At 43.2% G+C, this 12,038-nt stretch overlaps 2 protein-coding genes across 2 annotated transcripts; both read right to left on the reverse strand.

Moving 5' to 3' along the window:
* Positions 1-1,974: 1,974 nt before the first annotated feature.
* badh (Betaine aldehyde dehydrogenase) lies at positions 1,975-3,833 on the reverse strand (the record flags this gene model as incomplete). Its single annotated transcript, NM_001160550.2, is given in 4 exon segments — positions 1,975-2,024; positions 2,277-2,422; positions 3,350-3,564; positions 3,785-3,833. Coding segments are annotated over 3 exon segments (374 nt in total), but the record flags the coding sequence as incomplete, so codon positions are not given.
* Positions 3,834-8,630: 4,797 nt separating this feature from the next.
* On the reverse strand, positions 8,631-10,395 carry LOC110530548 (zinc finger protein 7). The gene is made up of 2 exons (XM_021613727.2): positions 9,957-10,395; positions 8,631-9,843 (listed from the first exon to the last, which is right to left on the reverse strand). Exons 1-2 carry the CDS (start codon positions 10,225-10,227, stop codon positions 8,795-8,797), a joined length of 1,320 nt encoding a protein of 439 aa, XP_021469402.2. The 5' UTR covers positions 10,228-10,395; the 3' UTR covers positions 8,631-8,794.
* Between the last annotated feature and the right edge of the window lie 1,643 nt (positions 10,396-12,038).

Here is a 12,038-nt window from a genome sequence, read left to right on the forward strand (position 1 = left end):
ATACAGTTTTATATCTTTATGTTTGAAGCCTGAAATGTGGCAAAAGGTCGCAAAGTTCAAGGGGGCCGAATACTTTCGCAAGGCACTGTAGGTAGGGGAGTGTACTTCCAATAGTCCATAATAATAAAAACTAGGCTCACCCAATACACATGGTGTCATGTAGTATCCACCTCTGAGTTTGGGATCTAAAGGAACGAAGGGTTCCCCTCCACACAACACCTTGGCACCCTAGAGTCAGAGTAAAATGGTCTTCAATTTACTTGTCAGTGACATCATTTTTGCCCCTTATTATTGGTCTGATCTGATTCTTACGGCTTACCAGGAACTTAAGATAGTATTATTGAAAAGAGGTACTTTTAGTCTCTTTGAATTGTACCTCTTTCCTGGCCTGTTCGACGTAGCCCAGGACTCTGTCAAGGTGTGGCCGGCTGACCAGTGCTCCCATACGAGTGCTCTCCAGTAGTGGGTCCCCTATCTCAATGTCCTTGGTCCTCCTCACAACCTCCTCCAGGAACTCAGGCAACATCTGCCTCTGAACAAACACCCGGGTCCCATTGCTGCAAACCTGGGTTGAACAAAAACACACAAGGAAAAAAAAAAAAAGTACATTCATAGAGGAGCTGGTGTTAAGGACTGTGTCACCGCGTTGAAAGAGCTGAAACTTGGGATCAAAAGCACTGAAACTTGTAAAACCCCACACCCTACCTGGCCCTGGGATAGGAAGTTGGCCATGAGAGCCCCCTTCACTGCGTTCCCCAGGTCACTGTCCTCAAAGATGAGCAGAGGAGACTTCCCACCAAGTTCCAGAGTCACTTGCTTTACCCCCTTGGAGCACATCTCCATAATCTGAGGGTTAAGAGTGATTTGTTATGTGTTAATGCCAAAGACTACTTTTCCCACAATTACAATGGACATTGTATGAATTATAGTCTCAACACAAAAAAACTTAAGTTGCGATTTTATTCTGGGATTTTTAGATTTACCTTCTTGCCTGTGGGCACACTGCCGGTGAAGGAGACCTTAGCCACGTCCGGGTGGTGGCAGAGCAGGTTGCCTGTCTCCTGCCCACCCTGAACTATGTTGAACAGCCCCTCTGGGGCCCCGGCCTTGGCATAAATCTCCGCCAGCATCACCGCCGTCACTGGAGTCACAGGTGAAGGCTTGAACACCATGGAGTTGCCTGATGGGGTGAGCGCAAGACAGAGGGAAAAGGAATGTTTGTGTATTATCGATTTTTTTTTCTCTCTATCAATTGTGTTTGTGTCAATGTAAATTGAGCAAGTTTAAAAGATTACTGTTGCATTGTTTTGCATAGTAACAATTATGGCAATAAAGTGTGTCTTTGACTTTATACTGTAACTTAAAAAAGAGTGTGTGGTCATACCACAGGCCAGGGCTGGGGCCGACTTCCAGGCTGCTATCTGAAAGGGGTAGTTCCATGCACCGATCCCCACACAGACGCCTAGAGGCTCCCGCCGTGTGTAGGCAAAGGAGCCTCCGGGTAGCTGGATATGCTGGCCTAGATGGACAGAACGGGAAAACAGTGTCAATCAACACCATTAGTGGTCAGCGGCATACCTAGTCATCTTGATATCTTTACTACACACTAATGCCAACAATCAAATCAAATGTATTTATATAGCCCTTCTTACATCAGCTGATATCTCAAAGTGCTGTACAGAAACCCAGCCTAAAACTCCAAACAGCAAGCAATGCAGGTGTAGAAGCACAGTGGCTAGGAAAAACTCCCTAGAAAGGCCAAAACCTAGGAAGAAACCTAGAGAGGAACCAGGCTGAGGGGTGGCCAGTCCTCTTCTGGCTATCCTTCCCCCAACTGCATCAGAATTCCTATTATGACCCAGTGTAACCCCCCCCTATCCATCGTCATGCCAACCTGCCAGAGTGCTGGCCACTCCAGCGTAATACTCTATACACAGTCTGGCAGAGTCCACGTCCATTCGGGCTTCTGTGATGGACTTCCCGTTGTTCACCACCTCGATCTCCGCAATGTCCTCTCTCCTGTTCTGTCCACAACAGGAGAGCAAGTTTAATAGTCAGAGACTTCAATCCAAAAACTCAATTGAACTGACTTTTGAGTGCATTCCAAATTAGTACACTCAAGTTAACCTACAGCATGTGCAAACAGTATAATCTTGAGCAATGAGATGGATTCTGTTTTCAGTTCTGACTATGTGGGGGGCAGAATAGACTGTGAATTTGGAGTGACTGATCATCAAAATCTGGTATCAAAAAGAGATGCATTCTGGGATGGATACCTCAATGATACGGGCAGCTTCTATCATGATGTGTGCCCTCTCCATCCCTGACATCCGGCTCCAGGCCTGGTAGGCAGACTGGGCTGCCTGCACTGCCTGGTTCACCTCCACAGACCCACAGAGCTCTAGCTCACACAGGACCCGACCTGCCAGCACAAAACAGCAGCGCTTGTCATATTTTATTTATTTATTTTATTTCACCTTTTATTTTATACACACACACACACTGGACAAACTATCTGACATGCTATGAGAAACATGACAGAAGTTATATCAACGTAGTACAAGGAAATTGTGTATTCCTCCACTCCAGTGTAGGGTATATACGCATCAACTATGCCTATACCCATTCAGCTTAGTGTGACCATAACAAGGAAACAAAGTTTATGACAGGATACATGACCTGTGAAAAAAACAATTGGTTTTCAGACAGCTTAATAAAAAGACAATGACTTCAGATCAAAGCCCAACAGTGGAGATGAATCAATATAAGAAAGCATTTGGGGTTAACATCAATTAATATAGACCTAAGATCAATTTCAGTTGTTCATTAACCCTTAGTGGGACTTTGACCTCCACAGTCCACAATGAGGCGCAACCATAGAGATAAAGGACTCATCTTCGTATCTGTGCCATTATAGCACTAGTCATATACACACACACACACACACACACACACACACACACACACACACACACACACACACACACACACACACTATCTGACATGCTATGAGAAACATGACAAGTTATATCAACAAGTAAATTGTGTATTTCTCCAATTCTGATGTGGGCACACCCATCAACTATATACCCATTCCACCGAGTGTGACTGTAACAAGGAAACAGTGAAACGTTTATTACAGGATACATGATGTGTCATGTGACAAAACAAATGGTTTTCAGCCAGCTGAATAAAATTACAGTGACTTCATATCTAAGTCCAACAGTGGAGGTTGATCAATAAAAGAAAAAGCACTTTGGGTGTATGAACATGTAAAAATCAAGTTCTGATCAAATAAATCGTTATAAAAGTCGACAGCTTTCAGAGAGTACTCTTTAGAAATAGCTACCAGTTGCAGGTTCGTAAACAGGCTCAGTGGTTGACACATCCTTGATCTTTACTCTGTCTCCGCACCAGAAGTTCAGCGGGACTTTGACGTCCACGGTCCCCGATGAGGCACAACGTAGAGCTGCAGAGAGTAGAGCAGCAGGTCGGAGAAACCGGAACAAAACAAGCTTTTGAAGCATCTTTCTGACAGTCGGACTTCGGACAGTGGACACCTAGCTACAACGGCAAAAAACAGTAGTTAAGTCAAAAACAACAGTGAACAAAACCCTCAAGCAATAATCATGCATTTATGTTACAAAATGTAGCAGGCTAACGTTAGCTGGCAGTCGAACTAAGTTCACCTGTGGCAACAATTAAACTATCCGTAAACAAATATAGCGATTTACTGACAGTTGTAACAAAATATCAGTTCCACATGTCGTTGCATTGAACTTACACAAACATGTCCTTGTAGAAATGTTAAAGATGTTTACAATGCGATCATCAAATGTAAACTTTATATTTAACCCCAAAATGCACGACCACGAACTGCAGCTACGAGAAATGCTGCTACGGAAATTAACCGTAACTACAGGAGAACACGCGCAAAGCAATTCAATCCATGCAGCTGTTTTGCTCTTGAGGCAAAGAAAAAATGACACTAAAAAGAGGTTCAACACCTTAAATAGTTGATTAATTATGTAGAAACCAATGACATGTTGGAAATCTAAACCTGCTAATCTCAGTACAGTTGAATGGCTCAACAATTAGCACAAACAGTTCATTAACTGTATAATGCTGAGAAACTGAACAACATGCAATCTTACATTGGCAAATTTACATTTATGTTTTTGGTGTAGTTTGAGGTTACAGATAACTGGAAAACTTTTACCACACTGCATACAACTAAATGGCCCCTGTCCACTGTGAAATCTCTCATGTCTTTGGCAGTTGTCCTGCCTTGTAAACATTTTGCCACAGAGTCTGCAACTGAAAGGTATCTCACCCATGTGACCACTGATGTGACCTAAGTCTATTTTTCTGAGTAAAACTTTTCCCACACTCAAGACATATGTATGGCTTGACTCCAACATGAGAGTGTTGGTGTGCTTCAAGTTGACAATGGCGGTGGAAGCTCTTTCCACACAATGAGCAGATTAACACTTTTTGGTTTGGTACAGCTCTCCAAGGCACAGGATGCCTCTCAGGCTCCACTTTCAGTGGGACAGTGCTGAATATGTCATCCAGTGGTTTCCCTACAATGGACAAAGAGTTACAGGAAGGATGGGATGGGATGGGAGTGGGATATTGATCTGCCTGAGATGAGAACATCTGTAAGCATCTCCCTGTAGAGTAAGACCCATCTGGGTGGCCAGAATTATTCCCACTTAGTCCTTGTGTAACAGAGGACCACAGCTGACTATCTCTCTCGTCCATTCTAAAGTCCACACTGTCTGTGATTCCTGGATCTTGTATGGTTCCCTGGGCTACATGTTCTTCCACCTGCTCTGCTTTCACCAGAAACTCCAGTCCACCCCTCGCCTCTTCAAGGTGTCCAGAACGCTGCAGCTCATTGAAGCTCTCTACTGGGTCCTCTACAGGAATGGCTTGGCCTTTCTGTTCCTCTTCATCACCTGTAAGTAGAGTAATTGTGAAGTCAAATAAGCAATCAAACAAAAGCTTGAACAGTGCAAAATAACTTGGCTTTCATAGCTCTAAGAGTCAGTTTGCGTCTTACCTTTTTGTGGAGTCCCACTCCCAACTTGAATTTCCTCAGCAATGGCATGTCATTTGCCACTCGTGCTGTTACTTTCCTTTGACCTTTCCATCAGCTGTAAACTATTTTGAAGGCCTTCTCTCATTTTCTTCCCGACACATTTCAACCCGAAGCACGACGGTGCACTCATCTATACATTTGGTTATTTCTGCAAAAGCCTCCTTTGATAGCACATCCATGATTGCAGCTATTTGTGTACTGAATGAAAGTGTTAGACATTGTTCTTCTAATAAAATCCCCGTTGTTACACAAAAACGAATATGCAGTGCTAGCGCCTCTGTGAAATGTTTATAACAATTGTATTTACTATCGTACAGCTTGTCGAAGCTGGCAAGCAGCATTGTTGTTTAATGTCAGTAAATTAGGGCAGAAGGGGTTACCGTAAACGTTCTAATACACGCCCTTATTGGTTTATGGAATAGAAACATACAGTATGACCAAAACTATGGGGACACCTGCTCGTCGAACATCTCATTCCAAAATCATGGGCATTGGCATGGAGTTGGTCCCCCTTTAATGCTATAACAGCCTCCACTCTTCTGGGAAGGCTTTCCACTAGATGCACTAGAACATTGCTGCGGGGACATTCGGTCACAAGAGCATTAGTGATGTCGGGCACTGATGTTGGGCGATTAGGTCTGACTCGCAGTCGGCATTCCAATTCATCCCAAAGGTGTTCGATGGAGTTGAGGTCAGGGCTCTGTGCAGGCCAGTCAAGTTCTTCCACACCGATCTCAACAAACCATTTCTGTATGGACCTCACTTTGTGAACAGGGGCATTGTCATGCTGAAACAGGAAAGGTCCTTCCCTAAACGGTTGCCACAAAGTTGGAAGCACAGAATCGTCTAGAATATCATTGTACGTTGTAAGATTTAAGATTTAACTTCACTGTAACTAAGGAGCCTAGCCCGAACCATGAAAAACTGCCCCAGACCATTATTCCTCCACCAAACTTTATAGTTTGCACTTTGCATTCGGGCTGTCAGACTGCCAGATGGTGAAGCTTGATTCATCATTTAGGTAGGGTTATATCCTTCTTGTTTGGCCCTGTCCAGGGGTATCATCGGATGGGGCCACAGTGTCTCCTGACCCCTCCTGTCTTAGCCTCCAGTATTTATGCTGCAATAGTTTGTGTCGGGGGGGCTAGGGTCAGTTTGTTATATCTGGAGTACTTCTCCTGTCTTATCCGGTGTCCTGTGTGAATTTAAGTATGCTCTCTCTAATTCTCTCTTTCTTTCTCTCTCTCAGAGGACCTGAGCCCTAGGACCATGCCTCAGGACTACCTGGCATGATGACTCCTTGCTGTCCCCAGTCCACCTGGCCATGCTGCTGCTCCAGTTTAAACTGTTCTGCCTGCGGCTATGGAACCATAACCTGGTCACAGGAAGTGCTACCTGTCCCAGACCTGCTGTTTTCAACTCTCTAGAGACAGCAGGAGCGGTAGAGATACTCTTAATGATCGGCGATGAAAAGCCAACTGACATTTACTCCTGAGGTGCTGACTTGCTGCACCCTCGACAACTACTGTGATTGTTATTATTTGACCATGCTGGTCATTTATGAACATTTGAACATCTTGGCCATGTTCTGTTATAATCTCCACCCGGCACAGCCAGAAGAGGACTGGCCATCCCTCATAGCCTGGTTCCTCTATAGGTTATTCTTCCTAGGTTTTGGCTTTTCTAGGGAGTTTTTCCTAGCCACCGTGCTTCTATACCTGCATTGCTTGCTGTTTGGGGTTTTAGGCTGGGTTTCTGTACAGTACTTTGAGATATCAACTGATGTAAGAAGGGCTATATGCAGAATATCACAAAAGTGAGTACACCCCTCACATTTTTGTAAATATTTTAGTATATATTTTTTCATGTGACAACACTGAAGAAATGATACTTTGCTACAATGTAAAGTAGTGAGTGTCCAGCTTGCATAACAGTGTACATTTGCTGTCCCCTCAAAATAACTCAACACACAGCCATTAATATCTAAACCGCTGGCAACAAAAGTGAGTACACTCCTAAGTGAAAATGTCCAAATTGGGCCCAGAGTGTCAATATTTTGTGTGGCCACCATCATTTTCCAGCACTGCCTTAACCCTCTTGGGCATGGAGTTCACCAGAGCTTCACAGGTTGCCACTGGAGTCCTCTTCCACTCCTCCATGACGACATCGCGGAGCTGAAGGATGTTAGAGACCTTGCACTCCTCCACCTTCCGTTTGAGGATGCCCCACAGATGCTCAATAGGGTTTAGGTCTGGAGACATGCTTGGCCAGTCCATCACCTTTACCCTCAGCTTCTTTAGCAAGGCAGTGCTCGTCTTGGAGGTGTGTTTGGGGTCGTTATCATGTTGGAATACTGCCCTGAGGCCCAGTCTCCGAAGGGAGGGGATCATGCTCTGCTTCAGTATGTCAGAGTACATGTTGGCATTCATGGTTCCCTCAATGAACTGTAGCTCCCCATTGGACATTTTCACTTAGGGGTGTACTCACTTTTGTTGCCAGCGAATTAGACATTAATGGCTGTGTGTTGAGTTATTTTGAGGGGACAGCAAATTTACACTGTTATACAAGCTGTACACTCACTACTTTACATTGTAGCAATGTGTCATTTCTTCAGTGTTGACACATGAAAAGATATACTCATATTTACAAAAATGTGAGGGGTGTACTCACTTTTGTGATATACTGTAAATAAATTTGATTTGAATTTGATTTGATCACTTCAGAGAACGCGTTTCCCCTGCTCCAAAGTCCAATGGCGGCAAGCTTTACACCACTCCAGCCGACACTTGGTATTGTGCCTGGTAATCTTAGGCTTGTGTGCGGCTGCTTGGTCATGGAAAGCCATTTCATGAAGCTCCCGACGAACAGTTCTTGTGCTGATGTTGCTTCCAAAGGCCGTTTGGAACTCGGTAGTGAGTATTGCAACTGAGGACAGACAATTTATACGCGCTATGCGCTTCAGCACTCGGTGGTCCCGTTCTGTGAGTTTGTGTGGCCTACCACTTTGCGGCTGAGCCGTTGTTGCTCCTATACGTTTTCACTTAACAATAACAGCCCTTACAGTTGACCAGGGCAGCTCTAGCAGGGCAGAAATTTGACAAACTTAGTTGTTGGAAAGGTGGCTTCCTATGACGGTGCCACGTTGAAAGTCACTGAACTCTTCAGTAAGGCTATTCTACTGCCAATGTTTGTCTATGTTGATTGCATGGCTGTGTGCTTGATTTCATACACCTGTCAGCAACAGGTGTGGCTGAAATAGCTATATCCACTAATTTGTAGCGGTGTCCACATACTTTTGTATATATAGTGTATCTAGACAATGCTCCGAAGAAGTTATTACGTTTGCTTGCTCACCCTTATTACCCATAGTTATGCATGATATGTGATACCTGAGATGTCCATACTAGGGTGTAAATTGACATCTCTTTGTAGATTGATTAAAACCAAGTAAAAATTGATAATTGAGTTAATGGGTAGAAAATAACAAGTGGAGCTGTGGCTTTCTTGCTGAGGCAAAGAAAAATAACATGAAAAAGAGGATTAACATCTTTAATACTTCATTCATAATGTAGAAACCAATGACAATTTGGAAACCTAAATCTGCTAATCTCAGTACAGTTCAACAATCAACATATGTAAACAGTTCATTAACTGTACAACGCTGAGGAAAACACTATACAACATGCCATCTTAAATTCTGACATTGGCAAATTTACATTGATGTTTTTGATGTAGTTTGAGGTTACGGAGAACCGTGAAACTTTTACCACACTGAACACAACTAAATGGCTTTTGTCCACTGTGAAATCGCTCATGTCTTTGGCAGTTGTCCTGCCTTGTAAACATCTTGCCACAGAGTCTGCAACTGAAAGGTCTCTCACCCGTGTGAACACTCTGATGTGACTTAAGTCTATTTTTCTGAGTAAAACTTTTCCCACACTCAAGACATCTGTATGGCTTGACTCCAGCATGAGAGTGCTGGTGTGCTTCAAGTTGACAATGGCGGTGGAAGCTCTTTCCACACAATGAGCAGATGAACACTTTTTGGTTTGGCGCAGCTCTCCAAACATTTACCATCCTCTTTGTTTTCAATCTGTTCTTATTAAGAATATGCTCTTGGTTGTGTGAGTGTGACTCTGATGTAATCTCAGTTGCTCTGAAGAGCCCTTGTGAAGAAGGTCCTGGCTGCTGCATTCTGGGCTGTAAAATCAAGCCCTCCCTCACAACAGGATGCAGAGTATCTCTGTAATGCCCCTGCACAGCTTGTATGGACTCAGACATGGCATCATCATGATACACAGGATGCCTCTCAGGCTCCACTTTCAGTGGGACATTGCTGAATATGTCATCCAGTGGTTTCCCTACAATGGACAAAGAGTTACAGGAAGGATGGGATGGGATGGGAGTGGGATATTGATCTGCCTGAGATGAGAACATCTGTAAGCATCTCCCTGTAGAGTAAGACCCATCTGGGTGGCCAGAATTATTCCCACTTAGTCCTTGTGTAACAGAGGACCACAGCTGACTATCTCTCTCGTCCATTCTAAAGTCCACACTGTCTGTGATTCCTGGATCTTGTATGGTTCCCTGGGCTACATGTTCTTCCACCTGCTCTGCTTTCACCAGAAACTCCAGTCCACTCCTCGCACCTGCAAGGTGTCCAGACCGCTGCAGCTCATTGAAGCACTCTACTGGATCCTCTATGGGCATAGTTTGGGATTTCTGGTCCTCTTCATCACCTGGAAGTAGACAGTTTGTCATTTTGAGAAATTATAAAGTCAAATAAGCAATAAAACACTGAACAATGCAAAATAACCTGACTTGTACCACTAAGAGTAAGTTTGCCTCTCACCTTTTTGTGGAGTCCCACTCCCAACCTGAATTCCCTCGGCATGTTGCCTGTCATTTGTCACTCGTGTTGTTGCTTCCCTTTGAGCTTTCCTCAGTTCTCTTTCCATCAGCTGTAAACTATTTTGAAGGCCTTCTATCTCATTTTCTTTCCGACACATTTCAAGCCGTAGCACTACAGTGCCCTCGTCTACAAGTTTGGTTATTTCTGCAACAGCTGACTTAGTTAGCACGTCCATGATGGCAGCTATTTGTGTACTGAAAGAAACAGACATTGTTTTTTAAAATAAACGTTGTTACACAAAAACGAATATGTAGTGCTTCTGTGAAACGTTTATAACAATCGTTTCTACTATTGTACAGTTCCTTGAAGCTGGCTAGAAGCATTGTTTGTGGAAAAAAAGTTCTTCCGGAAAGCTTGATAACGGAAACGACGACAGAAAGGGTTACCATAAACTTTCTAATAAATGCCCTTTTATGTGGATATTTCTGTGAAATCAGTCAAACAGCTACTTATAAAATTGAAAACACAAATAAGAGAATCCGTTCTCTGCAGAAGAAGTTAATTCCCCAAAACAATTAAAAAAATAATTGGTTTATGGAATTGATACAAATTATGACAAAACAGCTCTAGACAATGCTCCTAATAAGTTATTAAATGTGGTTGCTCATCCTTAAATCCATGGTTATGCATGAGATGTGATACCTGACATTTCCATACTTGAGTGTAAATTGACAACCCTTTGCAGATTGATTGAAACCAAATTAAAATTGTAAGTTAGGTTAACTTAATAGGTTGAAAATAGCAACAAAAGGGAGGACATTTACAGAGAGAAAATCCGTTTTCTGAGTAGCCCTGAATCTAAGTGGGACGGTTCTAGGCCCAGACTGAATTATACAGGTAGTATCATTAATAGTCAGACTTTAATCCAAACTTCATCCAAAGACTGGTTCACCTCCAGACCCACAGGGTTCCAGCTCGCACAGAACCCAACCTGCCAGCACAAAACAGCAGCGCTAGTCATATAAAACACACACATACTGGACAAACTATCTGACATGCTATGAGAAACATGACAAGTTATATCAACAAGTAAATTGTGTATTCCTCCAATTCTGATGTAGGTTATAATACCCAACAACTAGGCCTAATAGTCATTCAGCTTGGTGTGGCCATGAGAAAACATGATACATGATGTGTGCATGTGACAAACAAGTGGTTTTCAGCCAGCTGAATAAATTGACAGTGACTTTTAATCAAAATCCAACAGTGGAGCTTAATCAATAAAATAAAGCATTTGGGGTTGTCATAATTGAATATAGGCCTAAAATCAATATATGTTTGAATAAACCCTTATAAAAGTGGAGAGCTTTGAGACTACACTTTAGAAACCAGGTAGCTCGTAAATTGGCTCAGTGGTTTACATCTTTGATTTTCACTCTGTCGCTGCACCAGAAGTTCAGCGGGACTTTGCAGTCCACGATGAGGCGCAATGTAGAGCCGCAGAGAGTAGGGACTGGTGTCCGTTGCATCGTAGTCACTTGCATTACCCAAAATACCACATAGAGAAAACGTTCACTAAGTGTGTCGTTGGCGCATGTGTTGATACTGATGGGATCGAAAGAAAGGCAGTGCTGCTCTCAGATCAGCTTTATCCATTCAAATCTTACCTTAATTATCAGAATTATTTAACGTGGTCTCTGGACAATTTGTATTATTCTGTAGGTAAATATGTAACACTACATCAAATACAACTAGTATTGACCTTCCCGTGAAATGCTTACAAGCCCATAACTCTTCTTGAACTGCACTGTTGGTTAAGAAAATATTTACCAAATAGACTAAAGTAAGGGGGTACAGGTTAGTTGAGGTAATGTTTACATGTAGGTAGGGTTGAAGTGACAATGCACTGATAATAAACAGAGAGTAGCAGCAGTGTAAATAGTTTGGTGGCGATTTTATTAATTGTTCAGCAGTCTTATGGCTTTGGGGGGGGGGGGGGGGGGGGGGGGGGGTAGAAGCTGTTGAGAAGCCTTTTGGTCCTAGACTTGGTGCTCCAGTACTGCTTGCCCTGCAGTAGCAGAG

The sequence above is a fragment of the Oncorhynchus mykiss genome, chromosome 8, assembly GCF_013265735.2.
Source record: "Oncorhynchus mykiss isolate Arlee chromosome 8, USDA_OmykA_1.1, whole genome shotgun sequence".
NCBI classification, from domain to species: domain Eukaryota; kingdom Metazoa; phylum Chordata; class Actinopteri; order Salmoniformes; family Salmonidae; genus Oncorhynchus; species Oncorhynchus mykiss.